General features: G+C 35.3%; 3 protein-coding genes across 4 annotated transcripts in view; all 3 read left to right on the forward strand.

Moving 5' to 3' along the window:
- The window catches only part of LOC111003720 (mitogen-activated protein kinase 7), a 37967-nt gene extending 19992 nt beyond the window's left edge, over positions 1–17975 (forward strand). For both annotated transcript variants that reach the window (XM_045630667.1, XM_022274377.2), the window contains exons 2-6: positions 9015–9228; positions 9563–9702; positions 12016–12081; positions 12713–12846; positions 13538–17975. In XM_045630667.1, the coding sequence (XP_045486623.1) occupies positions 9579–9702; positions 12016–12081; positions 12713–12846; positions 13538–15571 (2358 nt within the window). In that variant the 5' untranslated portion in view covers positions 9015–9228; positions 9563–9578 and the 3' untranslated portion in view covers positions 15572–17975. The remainder of the gene's footprint in view (positions 1–9014; positions 9229–9562; positions 9703–12015; positions 12082–12712; positions 12847–13537) is intronic.
- Positions 17976–18775: 800 nt separating this feature from the next.
- LOC111003736 (protein cornichon homolog 4) lies at positions 18776–19422 on the forward strand. The gene has a single exon (XM_022274400.2). The coding sequence runs from the start codon at positions 18949–18951 to the stop codon at positions 19420–19422; it is 474 nt and encodes a 157-aa protein (XP_022130092.1). The 5' UTR covers positions 18776–18948.
- Positions 19423–19427: 5 nt separating this feature from the next.
- Positions 19428–22443, forward strand: LOC111003735. Its single transcript, XM_022274399.2, has 4 exons — positions 19428–19884; positions 20170–20524; positions 20783–21023; positions 21245–22443. Exons 1-4 carry the CDS (start codon positions 19428–19430, stop codon positions 21536–21538), a joined length of 1347 nt encoding a protein of 448 aa, XP_022130091.2. The 3' UTR covers positions 21539–22443.

Raw genomic sequence — 22443 nt, forward strand, 5'->3', positions numbered from 1 at the left:
GGCGTGCCGGCTCGTTATATTTTAAAAAGCGCTCCTTGGAAATTTTATTTCCACCCAGATAAAACTGTCTTCTATAGTGTCTTATGTAATAGTAATAGGTGTCTAAAACCGTACACCTAAATATAATCTGCTTAACATTGTTGGCATTGAAAATCGAATCAAAATGCGAATTTCACCGAGACGTTTATTTGTTGTTTTAGCTTTTATCAACGAATTCTTTTCGATTTATTTTGATGATAGCAACCAGCGTTATCTTTTAAACATTGGCTACATTGTTCTAACGTTTTTATTGTCTACGGTACTTAAAAAGTTCTGAAATCCCCAGACAGTGTAAGAGTTTCGATTTATTAATAATTGTCTATTCTCTATAATTTATTATCTTTTGTCGATTCGAAGTGGTGGAGGCCTGATGACCTGTAACACAGGTGCTCTCCTTTAGCAGGCATCAGCCTCACATAAACAATAACTATCTCTCAATATAAGAATGACAATTATTTACTTGCATTAATAAATAGTTGTGACTTATCATGTATGAAGTTTTGTGGGGAAATAAATAATGGTTATTATTGTTAGTTAAAAAGCTTTTACGTAGTTGACCCCTCACTACATATTTATTAACAAGCCGTATTCCAACACGCACTCATTCCGTCATTTTTATATTATATGTATAGCTCTCTAAAATGAAATCGTTTATTTACTTATAAAGTGGTACAATTAGAGACAATTATTATAAAAATCCGCACAATCTGCCATATATAAATCGGCGTGCAAATGTCATTAATTTTATTATGTCACATAATAGAAGCATTAACATAAAATAATTCATTAGAATTGGTGTTAAACTTATGATCTAGATACTCGCCCACGCTATAAAAGCACCTTGCCTTTAAAAACCTAATCACCATCTATATTTTCGATCAATAAAATATCCAAAGACAATCTAACAGACTTGCCTCTTAATTTGTTTATTCATAAAATGCGCCTTAGTAGCTTTATTGTCCTTTCAAATGCCATAATATAATCACCATATAATAAACTGGTCGAGATTTTGCTTTGTTTATAATTATTTGTTTCCATTTACGTAGGCGCCGCGCGCGCATACCACGGCTTGCGTAATGCCCTGACTATCTTCTTGTACGTCTATATCTATTGCGAATGGAAGAACTAAAGTGATTCTATGTTTTTACAGCTGAGTTTTAGTATAGCCCAATTGCAGTTGCTCTAACTGTGCTTCGACGATAAACAGACGGCCACTGTTGCCGACTTGCTGAAAACATCCTTTTACGTCATCACCCCGTTATGGTTCTCTCGATACATGGTGCTCCAATACCATACCTAACTTCAATCATATTCTTATATAATACAATAGCTTAATGTATAATTATAGTTATAGGAGGAAGCATCTATATCAGTGTTTCTGAAGATGGAGCCGTCGCCCAAAAGGGGGGAATTTGTTTGTTAAGCGGGCTATTTGAATATTTATACAAAATTCCACGTTGTTAATATGTTATGAAAATTATTTAATTAATACTACATACATAATCATTTATGTGTAAATTTACATAAAAAAATAAGTTAATTTTGTTTGAAAATCCAGTCTTTTAAATATTTTGTTATAATGTTAACTAAGGTAAATACGTATTATTGTATGTACATACTTCAATTATTGTATTCTGTTATATGAACACATGAGCTGATTTATTTTTTGTCTCTTAGGTATGTGAAATATCAATCGATTGGGGAATTTTTTTCTCTTGTTTATAAACTTTGCTGTTGAGAAAAGATTTAAAGGTGCAACACACGGTTGAATTTATACGGATGCTTTAAAATGTCGTCATTCAGCAGCCAGCGCTGAAATTCAGGTTACAGACTAAATGATTGCCGTTGCCGGCAATTCATTCATCGACTTACAAAGTCAATTGCGATCCGAATTTAGCCTAGAGCTGCAAGCCAAATCAATGCGTTGTGTAAGAGCACATCTGAAGCTCTTGGTACATAGTCATTATCAATTCTGACGATATAGGTAATGTAAGTAATCTATCATTCTTGATTACCACGCTTTGCGTAGTAATTTATTTCTCTTATGTGTTTTTGAGAGCGGTGTTGGCCCAGTGCCTTAAGTATGCCACTCCTCTGGTCTTCCCATAGGTACGTTCACCGGCTGTGCTCCAATAAATTTTCTGTGTATGCGCATTTAATTCGCTCGAATGGTGAACGAAACCAACCTGCCTTAGACTAACGTGACCACACGTCCGGTTTTGAGCGGGATTATCCCTTTTTCCAATTTCGAGTCCCGGTGTCCCCGTAATTAACAGTGGGACGCAATATTGTCCCGTTACGAGGAACTGCGTGGAAATTTGATACAAATAAAATTTGCCAAGAGTTTCACACTTATTTTAAATTGTTACCTATATTAGCTAGCCTAGCTATAATAAAACATTTGTTCTTCTGGTCAACTAACTTATTTTGGGTACCTATATTTTGTGATTTGTAACTTTTAAGCCAACTTTTTCTAAATAAATAACTTTCAAAAAGTATTATATTTGACCGAAGTTAAACCAATGTCCCGATTTGTTGTGTGGTTTGTTTGTGTATTACACGTTGATCATTAGATTGACGAATCGGAAAACAGATACAGATATCTGTGCGCCAGACCTAAAAAAAGGGTTATAATAACAAGCAATTGCAGACAGTTTTTCTGAGATATTCGTGATGTAGGTTAGTTGCTGTATTTTAATTGGCATTAATTCTTTCTAAAATAACTTTTCTTCGAAAAGGTAGAGATGAGTGGCCACGGGGTGACACACTGTAAATGGGTCATTCGTCTACTAATGTCCCCGCTAATTATATTGGACATGGAAAAATTTAAATACAAATGTTATTCTTGAACTCTTTCTATAGTTTATTTAGTGATATATTTATTTTAAAAATATTCTGTTTCACTTGCAGATTATGTTGATAAAGCGATAATAGCTTTTCGTAATGTTAAATTTTGGTTTCTATACAAACGCTGTTAATGTTATGAGGGTTTAATAAGGACCTCAAAGTGGACCTTTAACTTCCTCTTTGCCTACACTTCCACGCATTGTTTTGTATAGATCATTATGTAAGCGTAAACAAGCTTAGTGGGTAGCACCTGTCTTCGCCCACGTGTTCGAGTGCCGCGTGCAATGTGACGTCACCCCTACAACCTCCGTGCTCCGTAATACCCACAGACCTTCACTTCGCGGAACTAGGATCAACATTCTAATTTTATAACTGACCTAAGCTGATATGAATCCCTCTTATTGCCAATATAGTGCAAAGTTTTGAAAGTAGAATTTACCATTTTTATTTAAATTTGTTCTCGGTTGCCTTCATTCAAGTACATGTTTAATTACTGCATTCACGTTGCTGAGTGGTCAAAGTTGGTTGGATTAATACTAAGTTTCATCATCGGACGTGAAGGCAGAATGCTAAATCCCGTATCTCCTCGAACGTCGTTGCACCACTGAGAGTTTCTTAAGGCAATTTTCGCCGCGTACAATCACTTGGAACCAGCAGCCCACTGAAGTGTTTACGAACCAATTTGACTTAGGGTCATTCAAGTTAAAGCGTACCAATTAAAAGGCCGGCGAGTCTGTCACGACCTTCTGCCATTGAGAGTGTAATGGGCGGGCGGTCTCATTAAAAAAAAATTCAGAAATTAATTGGTGTGATACAGAATTGTGGCTTCTATGATTACGTGTTCATACTTTTGTTTCACTGATTATTTGTGATTGCTGTCTAGATCCATTTCAATTAGATTTCTTGACGTTATGTACACTATGAAGATTGTAAATATCTTCACTTACGTTTCTTTATCGTCAAGGACAGAAGATATAACTTACTATTCAAAGAAGCACTACGGTATCTTGGCCGGTGCGTCATTAGATAAGAAAATTAGTCTAGTAACACTAGAATTCATGTATGGTTGAAATGTAGACTAAGACGTATATAAAACTAGACCGTAGACTCGGCGCCCGCGCATCTATGCTGACATTTTGATTGACGTGCGTCAAGCCATACAATGGTTTGGCGCTGAGTACGGAGCCAATATCGAAATAATTTATTTCAGGAAAATCTACTATCCCTAAGAATTATATTCAAAACACATCAATACATTTGTACGACATAGTGATGGAGTGTGAAAGACTCAATACTTAAAAAATATTGTGACATAGTTAAAGAATTAAAAGTTATTTATCTATCAAGACAACAAATCATTAACATAATGCATATTGGCAAATGGAATATGTTTTTGTTTAGCGAAAGCTGTGTGCAAAAACTGAATGAAATATAAGTTGTTTAACACTTTTGAATACATTATTTATAAAGGTACTTGTGTTTAATTTTTTTGAAGTCTTTTTTTTTTATAGCGTGGGCGAGTATTTTAACAATAAGTTTGACAACAATTATTATTATGACATTATGAAAATTATCATGACATTTGCATGCCTTTTTATATGGCGGATTGTGCGGATTTTTATAATTAATCAATCTAAATGTTTTTTACGCCTATTTATTTATAATGACACGGATCGCAACACAAAAACAACAACAGCTTCTAAAATTTATGTGGGCCCTTAAGTTGCTGTAAAGTTGAATTGTATCTTACAGCGAATCCTCGCGAGCGGCGTAGGCCCTCCGAACTTAACAATTTTCATATTTGTTTACTATATAGTAACGCCAGTTTATGACAGCTCAAAGTCAAGTTTCCAGACAATTTGTATAGTTTATAACCCAAGTTCTATTCGTGTTCGTTTCGTTAATTTTCAACACGTTACTATTTTGTTCGCGTTACTCGATTTTACGTTAGGTACAGTATGATGTGGGGATTAATAATTCGAACACTGTAAATTGATTTATAAAAAAAAGTTCAGCAAGCAAAAGAAATAAAAAATAAAAATAAATAAAATACCATACATACCATCAAAGAGCGATAGCTTCTGTTTGCTAATAAAAACAAACAAGGTATGAATTAACTAATAATGAAATTGTTAAAGCATATAAACTCAGATTTATAATTCCGTAGAATGCTGACATTTCATGTGTTGCTACTTAAAAGTTCTCCGAAAACGAGAAAAATTGACCCATTTGAGAGAAATAAAAAATAAAATGCTCCGTATTTTTATGTTTTACCTACAATAAGGTAAATCTAAATATTTAGTTACTGAAGTGACTTAATTCAAAAATAACATAAAATATTTGAACATCGCAATGTATCGAATTAACTTTAATCACTGTATTCTATTCTTTAGGCATCACTGCCTAATGGATCCAGGTTTAGTATACCTATTAAAAAATAAAATTGTTATCTTTACTTGTGCGTTTTTTACTGTTTGTGATGAAAAGGGATATAATTATCACTCGCCGTAAATCCATTTTTAATGTGGAGAACCGCACTCAATTAAATGGATACATTCACTGACAAATATGATGTATGTATAGACTTAAATGTTCAGACAGAAATTGAAAAATGTGCAGCCAAAAAGGTTTGTAATCTCTGACATGTCAAACAATGATAGCTGTCAAAATTCTACGGAATTAAAAATCAGTGTATAATATCTTTATCAAAAGATATTCTTTAATGTTATATGCGATGTTTGAAGGCTACATTGCTTTATAGTCTTTGTATACATGTGGTTGCTATGACTAGTCTAACGGTGACATTCAGATAATCAAGTGCTATTTAAATACAAGTAGTGTTATATATTACCATAGGGAATGTTTCAGATAATTTAAAATAGATTTTTATATTAACCACTCACGTCGTAGGACAGATCAATACTAAAACATTTTGCGAATTCAAGTTTTGTCTGAAGCACATCGCTGTTTGCATTCGTAAAATGGTTTAATTAATTTATTGTTATCTGATATTTTATTACCTAATCTGCTATTCGGAGCGGACAAGAATCCACCGAAAAAGAGATAATTAACATCGGTCTAGCCGATCTTGAGTTACAAGTGGTTTAACTAATACGACTTTGTTTTATATATTTAGATTTATTATAAATAAATGTATATTATATCCATACATACAGGGCAACATAATGTTTTGACAAATCACCCACATACGTATGAAACATTCAGTCGGCATTCTCTTTTCAATTACTAATGGTCGCTGTAAATAGCTGATCCTATTTGGGATGTCATATTGCATCATAGAATATAAATGCATTTCACACCGCAAATTACGTGGCAATGATTCGTTACTTTATTTTTAAACGTCCCCTACCTAGTTTTCGATACGAGACATTTCTGTCCTTCGTGATAACGTAGTCTGTGACGCGAATGGCCGTAGCGATGCGGGATCTGTGTCTAAGGGGAAGTAACTATGACTATTGCGTGTCAGAATCTAATAATTTTGACGTATGGGTGTCAAGACGTCACCTTTGTGAATGCTTTCCTATGAGTGGAGGCTAAGTACGAATGAAAATGAGATGTCGTTAACGTAATGGAGTACGACAAATGTGGTATGGTTCGTTTTGCGGATAGTATATGGTTTTTTGTTAGTGAATGCTGTGTGCGTATTTAGGCCTATTTGTAAATATGTTGTATTATATTAATTAAAAAAAAAAACACTTGAGTGGGCTAGTAATCTTCCTAACTTAAAATCCTAAATTAAAATATTTACCATGACGGTTCAGAATAGTTATTCGGATTAAACCTGCAGCTGAGTTTCATCATCCTACGTCGAAGCAGAATACGAAATTCCATCCGTACCACCTCGACGTCCGCCGTTTCACAACTGAGCGGTTTTCAAGGCAGTTTTTGCCACGCACCACCACTATGTGGAACCAGCTGCCCACTGAAGTATTTCCGAACCAATTCGACTGAGGTTTCTTCAAGAAAAAAGCGTACCAATTATCTAGCATGGAGTGTCCATGGGCGGCGGTAACACTTAACATCAGAGCCTGCTGCCCGTTTGCCCGCTGTTCTATAAAAAAAATCTTTACGTCTAGTTATATTTGAAGAGACTTCTTTAACAGTGAGATTATTGAGACTCTAAAAAGTATTATATTTTTACATTATTTTTTCCTATAAATGGAATTATTGTGTATTAGCTAATTCTCAGCTGTCATATTTCACGGCTGGCTTTGCGATGAGTAAGCATCAACACGTGCGCCGGTTTGTTTACAGTGATGTATTCTGTAACATTTTAAGAAATGTTACACACAGATTTATGTGTTACGCTTGTTGTGTAACGGCTGTCAAGGTCGGAGAAGATAGATCCTTGTTTATTGAAAGGGTAGAGTTTTATTGCTCGGTTTTCGGTAGAGCTATATTTTATAGTTAAAGAGTGTCTGGTATAAGCGTGTGATTCTCAACCCTGAGTTTTGCACCAGTGAATTTTTCTACGCCAAAGGAAATCTTCGTAAGGAAACCGATGTCTTAGAAACAAAAAAACGTATATGGAGACAAAAGGCAAATCATATAAAAGAAAATAATGGATATCGACTTAAAGATGAATATAAATATAATAGATTTATTATATTTACATTCATCTTATACTCGTATACTATGATGACTATTCCGACGAAATCAATGCAGATAAAAACTTTTTTCTACAGCTGTGATACTTTTTGACATTCAACATCCCTTTGTCTTCGGTCACCGTGACCACGCACGCTGTAAAGCATGCGAAACGTCGGAAGAATTTAAAAATATGTTAAATAATAATAATTATAATAATACATAGCTTCAATCCGTTGAAAAAATGTAAAATAATGTTTTATACTTAAAAATGTAATATAACTGCACACATTATATATAAAATGATAGTAATGTGTTCTTATTTTTATTCATATAGGTAACATAATGTACACTCATGAACGTCAAAAAAAACTTAATTAATCTAATTTTACAATTACTGCCAGTTCTCAAATCAAGGGCGTAGAATGGAAGAGAAGAACTGGCAATAAACTCTCCTCCACTCTTTTTAATCGCCAAGTTTTTTTTTACACAATGTAGGTACTTCATATCAACGTCATCGGCTTTCACAACCAAATGTCCCTTCGATGTCGTTATACTAGATTTTCACTGAACTTCTGTATTGAAAAATTCTGTATTGAAAACAAACAGATTCAGACTCTTGTCTGCGCAATTGAGGGTTACATGGGTTATTGTCTGTTCTTAACCCAAACAGTGCTTAGACATTGTGTAAGGCGTAAAATAGAAAAAAAAACTAAATCACTTATACATTTCCAATGACGTTCAGGGCTAGGAGTGCCTTTTGATAATTAACTTTGAATTGGGTTGACCCGTCCCACATTTACTTTAGCCTTCACATAGGTGAACAAACAAGAGTATCACCAAGCGTTCAGGTTTTTATAGTTGTTGAGTTTTTGTATATTTAAATCTCGAAATATATAAATCATTTGTTTTTGTATTCACATTGTAAATCAAATGAAATGTTTTATTCATACAGATATAATGTCAATGTACTCTTATGAACGTCAAAAAACTAATACATATTAAATGCTTCTAATTTTACATTTAGTGCTAGCTCTCAAATCAAAGGGTGTAGAACGGAAGATAAGAACTGGCAATAAACTCTCCGCCACTCTTTTAATCGCCAAGTTTTTTGTTTTACACAATGTTTGTAAATAGCTGCAACCATTACACCATGGTCTACATGACATCTTAAGTAATTAATAAAATAAATTTATAATAAAAATTTATCCTCTATCAGCAGGAGACATGGTGAAATAGGAGCACTTACATTCTCATGGGAACAACACGCAGTAATGTAGTAAAGTGAGCAATATCATCGTTTGATTATGCTGTGCTTTTACGCACAACGGTATTTCTTACCATTTTTTGGGATAAGAATTAAATTATAATTACAACTTACTGTACGCGACGCCTTACTAAACATTGCTTCCTTGATGCTAATAATAAAAATAGTAGCGTGTCTCAGTAAGAGTCTCTAACCAGTCCTATTTTGTGCTGAGTAAAAAGTGCATTTTTTCATACAAATTTTTTTTTTTTAGAGAGCCGTTCGTGTGGCGCTGGCGACGGGTCGGAAGGCGAGGAGCGCACCTCGTGGCGCGTCACGCTGGACCACGACTTGGTCGAGACGCTGAGCGCCATCTACCCTGAGTGGTTCAAGCAACCGCGGCGCGATCGCAGCCCTGTCGCTACGCCCTCGCCGCTGCTCGCCTCGCCGAACACGCCGGCAACGTCGCCTGAAGACGATATCTTCAGGTATGTTAAATTATGGATGTTTGTTAATCGCCAATTGCATTAATGGAGCTTGACATCAAATATTTAGTTTCGCTTGATAATTACTAATATGGAAACTAGTGATTTAAGTGCTTTTATTGTTGCTGGTTCTTTAATGCTCGTTGCATTGCAGTGTTCAAATACATTAATAAATATTTGATTATAGTATCGTATACACTTATGCACTTACTTACAAGTTGGTAGTATTAATCCCTATGATCTGTGATAACTTGCAAATCTAGAGCTAGACAGATAGAATTATCCATCATATAAAAATTTGAAATTCAATTATTTTACAAAACCTTAATATCGCCAGTTCGGGCGCGGAGGACATGGCTAGCCGTCAAGCAAGCAGTAGCGGTGCGAGTGAGCCACCCAGCTCGCCCCGCCTCTCCCCGCCCAAGGTTGTTGTTGACGACAGCCCCCTACAGCCCGCAATGGGCAAACACAAGGAATGTGAGTATCACGTGAAAGTCTATGTTATCCAAAGACTCAACTTTGTTTTAATTTTATTATAGAGGAAATGTATGTATGTATGTTTGTAAAAAGTACTGGACCGATTTTAAAAATTCCTTCACCATTTGAATGCTATATTATGACTTTTAGTATAGACTCATAGCTATATTAGAATATATCAATATCTATTAAAATAGTTTACAAAATAAATGTCCACCCGTGCGAAACCGCGACAACCCCGCGATTATGAAGAAATCTAACAGCTTACTTAATATATATTATAATACAAAACACTAATACAGAATGCCAAAACAGATTACATGGAGTAACAAATTATGTATAAAAAACATAAAAAAAGCAAGCGCACTAAAAGACATTAAAAAAAACAAAAGAATAAAATTAAAAATCTGAAATTTGACATTTAAAAGCAACAAATAATACTAAGAATTTAAAACTACAACTTAAAAAAACTTGTACTTAACAAAAGTCAGAGTCTTCCCTACTTCTTGACATCACTCTTTTTGTGGTGAAAAAAATCAATGTCCTGACAATTTTTAATAAAAGAAAATTTTAAAGTTTCTGAAGGATGGGTTGCTCAAGACCTATACTATCTATTGACATGCCAAACTTGGGTGCGAAAAGTTCGAAAGATCATATCTAGGCATATGGTCAAAATCATCCTCGTCTCTGTTCTTTGGCCTATACACTACTTAGGTATTCAAACATTTATTAGTTTTAAAAACACAAGTCTATATCTACACCATAGGTACTGCAACGTTCCTTGGCAAAGGCGTAAAATTACTCCTATTTTTGTACTATACAGTATCGATACTATTAAATGACATACCACAGATTATAAATGGCCGGTCAATCGATACAATAAATTACTCGTGAACCAATGCCAATGTGATTTATGATCATTACACAATGGGATCGGAAACTTTTTTATTTTAACTTATTTTCGACTATTAAAGCTGAACAACTTTTTATAACAAATAATAGAGAAATTTAGTCAGTGTTCAAACTAAATATGACCGCTAAACTATACGACACTATCGACATATTTTTGTATGTTCGCAGAGTGAATTCGCAGTAGCGATATTATGTGTTTTATATGTACTTTATTATATTTTATGAAATGTTTCTCGAAATTATCGTATTGGCATAGTATGTAAGGATAATGTATTTCTGTAATAAGTAAATAAATCCTAAAAAAATAAAAATAAATTATTAGGTAATATCGTACAAATAATGTATAAAAAATTAAAAATTCTACTCTCTAAACTAAATAGATGGCAGAAGAGATTAGTTTTATATGTTTATGACCATGCCATCACAGTCATATTCGCGACGTAAATGTACTTTTTTATGATAATGAAACGGTCTTCTCATGAATCTTAACTAAAAGTTAAAAATAACTATAATATCTTTAAATAATTATATACAACGCACATACAACGCATCCGGCGATGCAAGTCAGCTTTTGTTATCTGCGCGTGCGTCGCTAATAAACAACCCTACTTGACGTCACATCTGTGCAGTAAGTATCGACACGCAAAAATGCACGCCTGTATGTAACGCCTTAATATGCACATATGTTTTTTTGTAATATTTGGTATAATTTTAAAGAATTATTCCCATAATTAAAGGGCATAAGTCCCATTATTTAATAGTATTCCAAATGACTGTCCAGTGTTAATCTCCATATCCATTGCAGACTTCTATTTCTAGACGTTTCTTATGATATTAATTTTGCTGGAAACATTTGTCGTTCCACCGTGAAATATAGCCGATACACCTTTTCGACATCATTAATATGAGAATATAAATCACTGTGTAGGCGTAAAACGTGCGTTATTTCACCGATTTGACACCGGGATGATATCGAAAGTGCGAAGCGCCTAGTAACCCACAATATTCGGCCCAGTGGTAGTGAATGTTTCGTCTATATTACGGTCGCGGCATAACACTAGTTTCCTTGTGCAGTGTTTATTTATGTTGGCTAGATGCCAGTGTTGTCCGTCCGACGCCGTTCATCTGCAAGCAAATAGGAATACAACGCTTCTTTCGCCTACGCCCATCGGCGAATCGATATTATAATGATGCATCTATCGACGTATCGATCGCGTCTACCTTCCATCGAACTTCGTCACCGACCGTCATAACATCCTTTTTTATATCAACACGACATGCTATTATATGCAAAACGTCAACATGATTTATATATACGGTAAAATAAATACATTAAGGAAATAGCGATCTAAAATTAACCCCGTAATTTATCGTTATTTAGAATTGAATACAATTTTTCAGCGTTGAAAGTGAAACTGATGATGCGGCGGCCAATCAATCAGCTCGTTGCTCAAGGAATAATGCCACGTAAGTAAAGTCACCTATTTTTTTTTTTTTTTTAATATTTTTTCTAAACAATTCTCTGACTATGTAGTCGTCGGAGGCATTATCTTTCATAAGTCGTATTGTTGTTGTTAACCCTACTGCCTATTCCTTTTAACCACCCTTTGTATAACCACTACGGCGAATCCCAATAATATGCAAAGTCACCAATTTTTTTTTTTTTAAATATTTTTTCTAAACAATTCTCTGACTATGTAGTCGTCGGAGGCATTTAGTATCTTACATAAGTCGTATTGGTAACTCCGATGTTAATACCCTACTGCCTATTCCTTTTAACCACCCTTTGTATAACCACTACGGCGAATCCCAATAATATGCAAAGTCACCTATTTACAAATGGTATTAACAGGACAATTACTAATGCGAGATGACGAGTCTTGGTCAGGCGCCCATCCGCCTGCGCCGCTCCCGTTTGTAACTCGTGCGTAGGCGATGGAATTTTATTTACGATCTAAACGCAGCTAATGAGAAATTCTACTTGGCTAATAAAATCAGAATTTCTCGCTTTTATAAACTATATCTGAACGATTCGTGTTTATCGTCTTTATAACACATTTTGATGATCAATTTGAAAATTTATTATCGCTCGTTGCAGCGTTAAAAACACCGCCAGCCTACTTTAAACAAAGCGTGCAGTTGGCGAGAGCGAAGACTGGAGATTTGCTCAAGGCTAAGATACAGAGTCGTCCGAATCGGCAGGAACTGGAACGGAGACATATACTGGAACAGGTATGGGTATTTTAATTGATATAAGGTTTCTTAAATTAAATCTTAATACAGTTATTAGATATTTCTTGGTGCTATAATGAAATATGTCAATCGATTTAATGGAAATTCAATAATTTATTGTAATTTTAATAAATTGTATAGGGGCCGTACATATATTACGTCATTCTAAATTAGGGGGGGGGGGGTTTGGTCTGCGGATGACGGTAAAATGATTGATGGGGGGGTGGGTGTTTCGAAATTGACGTCATTCTTATTTATTTACTTAAAGTTTATTTTTCACGTAAAAAAATATTATTTATAATAACTAAAATAACTCATAATAAAAGAAATCGGCGCTGTTTAAACAAAGTCGGTTCCTTTGTCTTTACCGCGCGCCGCCACCGCTGCGGACCTGCGGCTTGCGCTCGCTTCAATCTGAGTACGAAAGTGAACGATGCAACACGTTAATCCGTCATCACGCGATTAACGCAAATTCATTAAATAACAAAATCAGAAAACTATTTTCACTGCTATTTATTACTTTAATTGATCCGCGATGGTTGTTGACTTACAAAAACTATTTTTCTCTAATCTGCAATGTTTTATTTTGTCAAACTGGTTAAAAAATCGATGACGTAATTTATGTACGGCCCCATAGATTGTTTAATTTAAACCAGTAATTCAACAGAGATTAAAATTTCTACAATTACAGGAGAGCCATGTCGACCCGAGTTTGGCGGAGAAGCAACGGATGTTGAAGAAGGCTCGCCTAGCGGACCAACTCAACGATCAGCTTTCCCACCGACCGGGCCCCCTCGAGCTCATCAAGAAGAACATACTACACACAGAGGAGGATATAGAAACGGCAGTCAAAAGTGGCAGTCTAGCCTTTAAAGCGACCTGCGAAGGCGCTTCAGGACGTCCACAACATCCCTCTTCATACTGTGGCCCTCCAGAAGAAATCTCACCTTCACCATCACCACCTTCCATTTTATCCCCTGCGAGTGTCTCCCAATGTAGTACACAACATCCAGCACCAGGAAAAGCAAACAGACGAAAACCCAAAATCAAAGAAAAGTGCAAATCTCGCTTCAAGTTCCACGAATATAAGGGCCCACCGAACGCCCAAAAATTATCATCACCTCCGGGATCAGATGAGACGCCGTACGAGCTGCTACTGCAACAACAGCAATTGCTCCTACAGCTGATGTTGCCGGCGTCTCCAGCGCCATCTTCCACTTCGATAACATCAGATTCGTCAGATATTCTTCCGCCCCCGCCACCTCCGTTGCCAGTATCCAGTGGCTTGGCCAATTCCCGCTTTGAAGAAATGAAAGTGTCTGACCTAAGGGCGGAGTGCAAACGCCGGAACTTACGAGTATCCGGCCCCAAGCCGCAACTGATAGACCGCCTCCGACCATACTTAATGGAAATGCTGGAAGATTCTCCAACTTCACCAGTATCTATCGCTTCTCCGGAATGTAAACCTGACCCGGAGTCGGAAGACATTGTCCAGTCTCAGAGGCGATTGATAGAGGAGTTAGAACGACAGCTGGAGGAGTCGCGGCAACAGTTGGAAGCCGTGCGAAGAGAAGCGGCCGGGGCCAGTGATCAAAGTCGAAGATTATTGCAGGCGCATCTGTGTGTGACTCAATTGAGAGCCAAGTTAGACGCACTCCAACAGCCGTCAGTCCCCACTCCACCCCAACGCTACGTAATAGCCACGCCCGATACGGCGCCGGATCGCTTGGTCCGTCTTTTCACTGTGACACCTCCGTCAACGGAAGTGACAAGTGACAGTCAACCTAAATCAAATCCTGCGTACATTTTGAACGGTGTTAAAGTTGTCCCTATAGCGATTTTGCCGACGCACTTCGAGCCGGAACAGGCTCCGCCTCCACCACCACCGCCGCCTCCGCCCCCTCCCCCTATGCCCCAAACCCCAATGTCCACTATCCACGATAGCGAAGACAGCCAGATCATGGATGACGTGCTGGAAATACTTGTGGAGAACGGCGAGTTGCCACCGTCGGCTGTCGGCGATGTAGCCTCTAACAGGTCCATTGATACGGGCTATCTCACCGCCAGTCCTGGAGACTTTACCCCAACTGATGTTTTGACCGATGATGTTCTCAGCGACTCACACGTCCGAGAATCGTTGGCGGCAGACGAATTGCAGAGAGAACTCAATGAGATCCAAAATGAAATTATGGGCCATGATCTCTCCACTGTTGGGGTTATCGAAAGAGTGGACGGTATAGACCACGATTTAAACGTGGATATGTTAGCTACTAACGAGTTCAATGCCAACTTTGCGGATTGCAACAATACATCCGATAACGAGTTCCTATCACTTTTGACCGATAGCGATGAAACTCACGGCATGGACATTGACGACGAGCAAACGGAAAGAATGAGCATACCCGCACTCACTAATGGAGACATCCTGGACACATCGAGAACAGACTTTCCCGACATTAACGATCTGTCTTTGCCCTTCCAAAATGAAGACACGCGCCACGACACCTTTGAAGACCGTTGTGACTTTGATTTCAAGGAGTTCGACTTGGGCAACAGTGTGAACATGGACACGGACTACTACATGAACAATAACTTTCCGAATTTGTTCGGGCGCGGTCACATGCCGCAGTGCGACCCCTTACTCGGCGGCATTCTATCTCGTCCCGCTCCGAGGCCCGCCTGCAAGATTTACTCGTGGGAGAAGAGCGAGTACGACGCCACCTGACCCGCTCTCTCGCACCAACGCGGTGTCGCTCTCTAACGATGCTAACCTGATCTCTATCGGACGTCAATTGAGTGAGTTTTTGTATGTCGGTCAATTCGGCTAGATTGTAATAGTGACGCTACCGGGTAGCGGTGTAACGCTAGTCTACGCTTATCTTCCAAGGACTAAGTGTCAGAACACATAGTGTTGGCACTGATAAGTGGATGGTACTTAAGCCGATACGCTAGTATCACTAGTTTTAATTAGTTTAAGTTTCGTGTTTTATTTATTAGTGAGTGTAACGTGTTTCGTCACCTTTGCGCAGTGGCATACTTGGCTCACAATATATCCATTATTTACAGAGGCATATCTACTTATGTATATAATGATTTAATTTAAATACTCAACATAGTTGTGGATTTCTGCATTCCGCCCGATGACCAAAACTTAAGAGAAATTACCATTGGGTTATTTCGAGGCGAGATATTACTTAAATTGCACTTAAGAAAATCAATTAAAAACGTAAATGCAATGATTTCGTCTCCGATTTGGAAACTATAACCCAAAACATGTCCCAAGACTCAGATTCAAATAAATATAAGATCTTTAAAAATAGCTAGCTCTTTTGCTATATAGACAATAAAACATTTGTTTGACTTTGAATGTTTGGACAAAGTGACATTCCAGTCTTGTTGAAATGCAAAAGTGACCATGCATACCTGTCACCCTCGACACAATTTTTGACTCATTTCTGAATTAAAAAATGAAATTAAAAAATTTGCATATTCACAAGCCATCGTCATGGGTGGGACCAGCGTGGGATCAATTTTAGATATTCATTAAGTGTAGGAGCCAACAAAAAATTATGCCCCCCCTTAGTCCATTTGGATCTACCTTCCACTCGTATTTAAGTTACCTTGTTTTGTTGTTTCAAAATGTTAGTCATTTGATATGTATATTAAACTGTGAACATTACATTCTTGCAAATATATCATTCCACTGTTGAGCTTAGGATAGGCCAGTAGTCACTTAGGGAACACAAGGGGCGGCTGCATAATTTTTTGAAATTCTTTCCCCTTATTATGTTTTCGCGTTCACCATTGCTTAGCACTTAAAATAGATTTCAAGAAAAATTGCCATTATCTGCATTTATATTTAATTTAATGACAACGAAAGATGGCGGACGGTGATGTGCCAAAAAAATTACACCGGCTGTCAAATCAATGTATTTCCATGAGATTGTAATGATGTTAGTGTGCTGTTTGAATTTTGAAAATTTCCGATTGGGAAATATGAGAAACTAATACAATTTTTCAATAAGTCAAACGTTTCCTTCGGAAAGTTTCAAAATTTTGGATACATCGGTTGGTTAGGTATTTGGTATGTGAGTGTACTTTTGTAATTTGCAATAATCAGAGTACAGTCATATAAGGAATGGTGCTATAACATAGTTATGCGATTATACATAATATAGTAAAATATTCTAGGCTTTTTTTTATAGAATTACGCCATAGTTCCCATTTTCATGCTGGGACATTACTAATATTCGATTTTAGTAAAATCAATCATAACATATAACATTGGTTTTCTTTGTTTTACTAAACATAAGTTATATTCCATTAAATAAGTAAATTATTGTAATTTTTATTGTAGCTTAAATATATTTATACTATTAGAATTGCTCATCAAAATTGTACCTATCCTTTTAGTAAATTTATTTAAATCAATTCTACCATTCCCGTGTCAGGCCTAGTTTGTTTTAGTGTGTATTCATTCAAGTATCGCGGAATATTAGTCCTTTGGGCATTAACATTTTAACAGTCTGTTATCTAGTTAAGGAGTGACCAACCCAAAATAAAACCGGCTGTTAAAAATTGATGCCTTAGCATAGAATTTACTGTTTAATCGAGGTGAAGAAGGCAGGTTTTTTATAACAAAGTAATTTTAAATAGTTTCCAATTGTACATTTTGAGGATAAATCATTTTCATAATCTAACTTGCTTTCTTTATACTGATATTAAAGTGAGATTAATTTTGGTAATAGTTTCACCATTTGTTATCCTTACTTTAGGAGAGTTTTAACATTTGTTTCTTGGATATAATTATGTTCTGAAGTGATAGGCAGTACTAAGCTGTGTAACTGTTTAAAATAAGTTATAACTGGCTTCGTTATATGTGTGTTTATTATATAATTAAGGTGTGTATGAATATTAACATGTATTTGATAAAAATATTCAGTACCACTTAGTAATATCCAATGTATGGCAGAGCCAAGTATTCATGATGATGTGATAATCACTTATATCGAAATTAACATATAGAAATTGGATAGTTTTTTACCTGCCGTATAATGAAGCCTTGTAAATATTTACCAAGCCTTTATTAGTATAAGAAAAGATTGTTGATAAAAAATTTACAAATCTTGTTTTATTTTTTCTTTACCTAGTACAATTTCTAGAATAATTTTTGCTGATATTCTGATAAAGCATACCTACTTGATTTTTAGACCTCGCACACACGAAACGTTATAGTAAGGGTAGGTTTCATGCAGCTATATACTTAAATCAGGTTCCAAATACTTTCTTTAAAAAATGTTCCTCAACAAAAAATATAGTTCTACAGTCCTATCTGATATGAAAAGTTCTACTAAACCTTATATTAAAGTAAGAATGGAAAGTAGTCGTAGAAACGAAAATTGTTCAAGGGCAATCGTAATAAAAAGCATCTTTTATTGTGTATTATAAACATTTTGAGAGGGTTTATCTATGTGGTACTACTTGTCATAAAGAGTTGACGTCTATAGCTGTGGCTAGTTTTCTCTGATCAGGAAAATATTAAGGTCTTGATATCCGAGATGGAAATGGATTTGCGCATCCCTTACACTACAAGCATAGGCATGTGGGTTTGGGGGAGCAATTCTACCGGGCCTCAATGGCCTTAATATTCGGTATCGCTCCAAACCAAAGTATACACTACATAGAAGGTTGGTATGGGCGTATTTACTCCTTGCCTCCTAAATCTAGAATTCAGCCAGATACCTAATACGAACCTCTTTACCAGATAACAGTTCATTCAAAGTAATCGTTAAATATGTAATTTAATTTTTTTCTATTGTGTATATCGTATATTACGATTTAGTTGAATGAAATGTGATCATTCATGGTTCGTATTAGGTATCTGTGGTTTAATGTTTCTTAATTCTTAATCTGTGAAATAAGTAATTGTTTGCAATTTGCTGTTTGCATCCCTACCTACTTCCTTAGTCTAATGTATTGTTTTTTGAGAAGGAATTATTAAATCTTAAACATATTTAAATGAACATTGTTCAGGTTTGCTTACGTTCAATTTTTCATGTATAAATAGACCTGGACTGCTGAAGTTGCTGCCGAGTTAAAGTGATGATATTTGCTGAAACCTTACTGTTTGCACTTGCTCTGCTAATAAGCGGCGCATCGTTCTTTATTCTTATTTACTACATTATAACTTTATCGGATTTGGAATGTGACTATTTGAACGCTCAAGAGTGCTGTGATAAGTTGAACTACTGGCTCCTGCCAAAGTTTATTTGCCAATCTTTTACCACATTTCTGTTATTGCTACACGGCCAACTGTTATTGTTTCTATTGAATTTGCCTATGTGTATTTGGCTAACTTTTCAGTATTTAACAGTTCCTCAAGGTAATTTGGGTGCTTATGACCCCACGGAAATTCATAATAGAGGCCAATTAAAGAGATACATGCGTGATGTACTGATTCACGTCGGCTATTACTTAGTATTTTTCTTTATATATTTGTATTGTTTAATATTGTCTCTGTTAAAGAGTGATCCTATTTCTAGAGGCAATGATTATGAGATTGTGACTAGAATTTAAAAAATATGGCAGAATCAGACAGTAAACTATCAGGTGTTAATATATGCACTATTAAACCCACATCTAAACTGCAATTGGATGAAAACATAGCAGCATATTTAGAGAATAGGCATTTAGTGAGGGATAAACACATTGTAGCATGTCAAAATGATAAAATAGAAAGTATTGTCACTAATTATGTGATAGCTAAACAAATACTGAGCAATATGAGATGGCAGGAGAAGCTTCTATATAAACATGTATGTAGTACTTGGCTTTCTGCAATCAATGCTCTGAGGAAGGAACAATTATGCCCTGTTGATTTTTCAATAAAACAGGGTCATATAAAACAGTCATCTACATTTTCTAATGAACCATTAGCTGTGTTTACTTTCATGAATGTAACAGAGTTTCCTAAGACAATTAGCTGTAAGAATATGTCTCCTTGTTGTTGTGATCCACCATGTGGAAAGAATCATCTTGGTAAGTTTTGTAATGCTGTTAATATTTTTATGGAATAATATGGGGCAGGAAGGGAATAATTTTCTGAAAATTTCATTTATTAGCAAGTAAGTCAGACTTCTGTGCACCAAAACTGAGTTTTTTTTCAAGTTCCAAGCTTAAAACTGTTCTAATAAACCAGCCTATGTGAATAAGTCATTCTTAATGCAAGAGTTTCTACATTTATTTCCACCATTTTGATGAAACCTAGTAAATTTTTTATATAGCTTTAGTTTGACTCACATATTACTTTTACATTTTTTACAGTAATTGATGCTATCCACAAATTGTCAACGGCACCAAAAGAATGTATGATGGGAGTCAAAGCGTTATATGTAGCATATATGCCTTTACCTAACTCAAACACAACAGAAAATACGCTTACATCAACACAGTGTAGCCTGTCTTCGTTCACTGGAGGAATCTTTATACCTGTTATACCTAATGTCAAGTTTCATATGATCAACTTAAAAGACTATAAGCAAATGAAACAACAATTTTATACAGCTGTTGATGATATTGTTAAAGATAACATAATTAAAGGGCTTTTAGTGTTTGTGACAGATAAACATCTTTTAAATTCTGTTGAAGATGTTGTCTTTTTCAATCATGTAAAGGAAGTGTAAGTATTTAAAATTAATATATATTTTAAAGTTAGAAGTTCTTTACTGTTTTAAATATCACAATGGCCCTGTGCTTAGTTACTGAATGTGTTTTAATCAGAAAGATAATTGTTAATTGTTAAGACCTCCTGCTTCTTGCCATTATGCCACTCATAATAATAATAAATCAAAAAAATATATATTAATTTAATGACCCATTTAATTATTAAAAAAAACATATTTTTTTAAAATTAAACATTAACTTATGTCTTTTTCAGGCAACCTGATATACCATATGCAATGGGTGGCTGCATTTGTGAAGATACAGTGTGCGATTCAAATGATATAAATCATTTGGTGAGCGACACTTCGGGGGATGCAGTAAGCGACAATCTTATATCTATTGGCATATTCACAATACCCAAGAATACTGAAAACGAAAGCAATTTTGATATGTTTTCATTAATAATTGAATCTTCTGAGTGGGACAAGCAAAAGATACATTCGTCTCTTGCACAGGTAAACATAAAATTACTTAATTAATTTCCATTGCAACTTTTGGTTGCCATTTGTGATACAAACATAAGGATTTTTTTAACTGACTTTAGTTCGATGGAATATTTTCTATCTATATAAGTTTTCTGTGAATTTTAAATCATATGCAATTAAGTATTCAATTATACCCTATGACTAAAAAAAAAGGGTTATAACATTTTCTTATATATTTTTTAATATTACAGTTTTCCAAGTCTGTCCCACGGTTTGAGCATAGTGTTTGCTTCAAGCTTGCTTGTATAGGTCGAGACCGGAAACACAAATTTGAGCAAGACACATTCCGATCAGTATTCCCAGACACTCCATTAGTTGGTTGCTATGGCAATGGGGAATTGGGTGTTGACCACCCGGCAAAACCTATTCCAGAGAAGCCAAAGAGATTACGGCGTTCTGTAGGTCCACAATTCGGTATAATTTATTCATACTCCACTGTCTTTGTTTATATGGGCTGGGGAAAGAATACATTACCGAAAACTTAAATTTTTTATACAGGTTTTAGTAATGTAGTGGTACTAGTTGATATTATGACTATTCTAGGACTATTTATGCAAGTCAAATTTTCAAGGGTATACCGGGTTAACAGTACCCACTCCGGGTTTTGTCCAGTTCATGCACCTTCAATATGAATCCTTAGTACCTTAGATTTAGTTTTCATACATATATTAAACTATTAGTTATATTTCAAATTAAATACCTACACTGTTTTGTTTTATAAGAACTTTGTTAAGTAGATATATATCAACATAGAGTGTTCATCCCTAACACAGGTTCTCGAACATAAAAGGGATGTACTAAAATGTAGATTTAAGACTATTTACTTAATAAATAAATTTTTGATTTGATTTGAAATAGTTAATATGATTATTCGGTATTGCAGAAATGGCTTTAATATTTTTAGTTGTTTACAGAAATATTTGCAGCTCCAATACTGAATTATATAGTGCTGGACGCTTATTCGATTTTGTTTGATAGATTTAGTTGTTTATTTATTAAATTGCGAGTCATTTTTGTATTCACATAATACTTGGTTTAATCAAAACATATATTCAATTGTATTTTATCATAGACTAGATACTGGTATGCTTAGATTCGATTCCCTGTTAAGCGTAGACTTCTTTCACATTTTTATATTACTTATGGTATAAATATTTTAAGAGTAATATATTAATGTTATTCTCTAGGCAGTTTGTTACGACTATATTAATTTAATTTCCGAATAGAAATTGTGCCTCGTAGCAGCGCAGGGAGGTGAACATAACGCTTTTATATATTATGTTATTTGGTTAAATGTATGAAGTGTAAGAATTCATGGTGTTTTTAAATTTTTACATTTTTGTAAACGGCCCTGTATGTATAGTATAAGCAATAAATGTGATCAATGAAA

Source organism: Pieris rapae, chromosome 13, assembly GCF_905147795.1.
Source record: "Pieris rapae chromosome 13, ilPieRapa1.1, whole genome shotgun sequence".
NCBI lineage: Eukaryota > Metazoa > Arthropoda > Insecta > Lepidoptera > Pieridae > Pieris > Pieris rapae.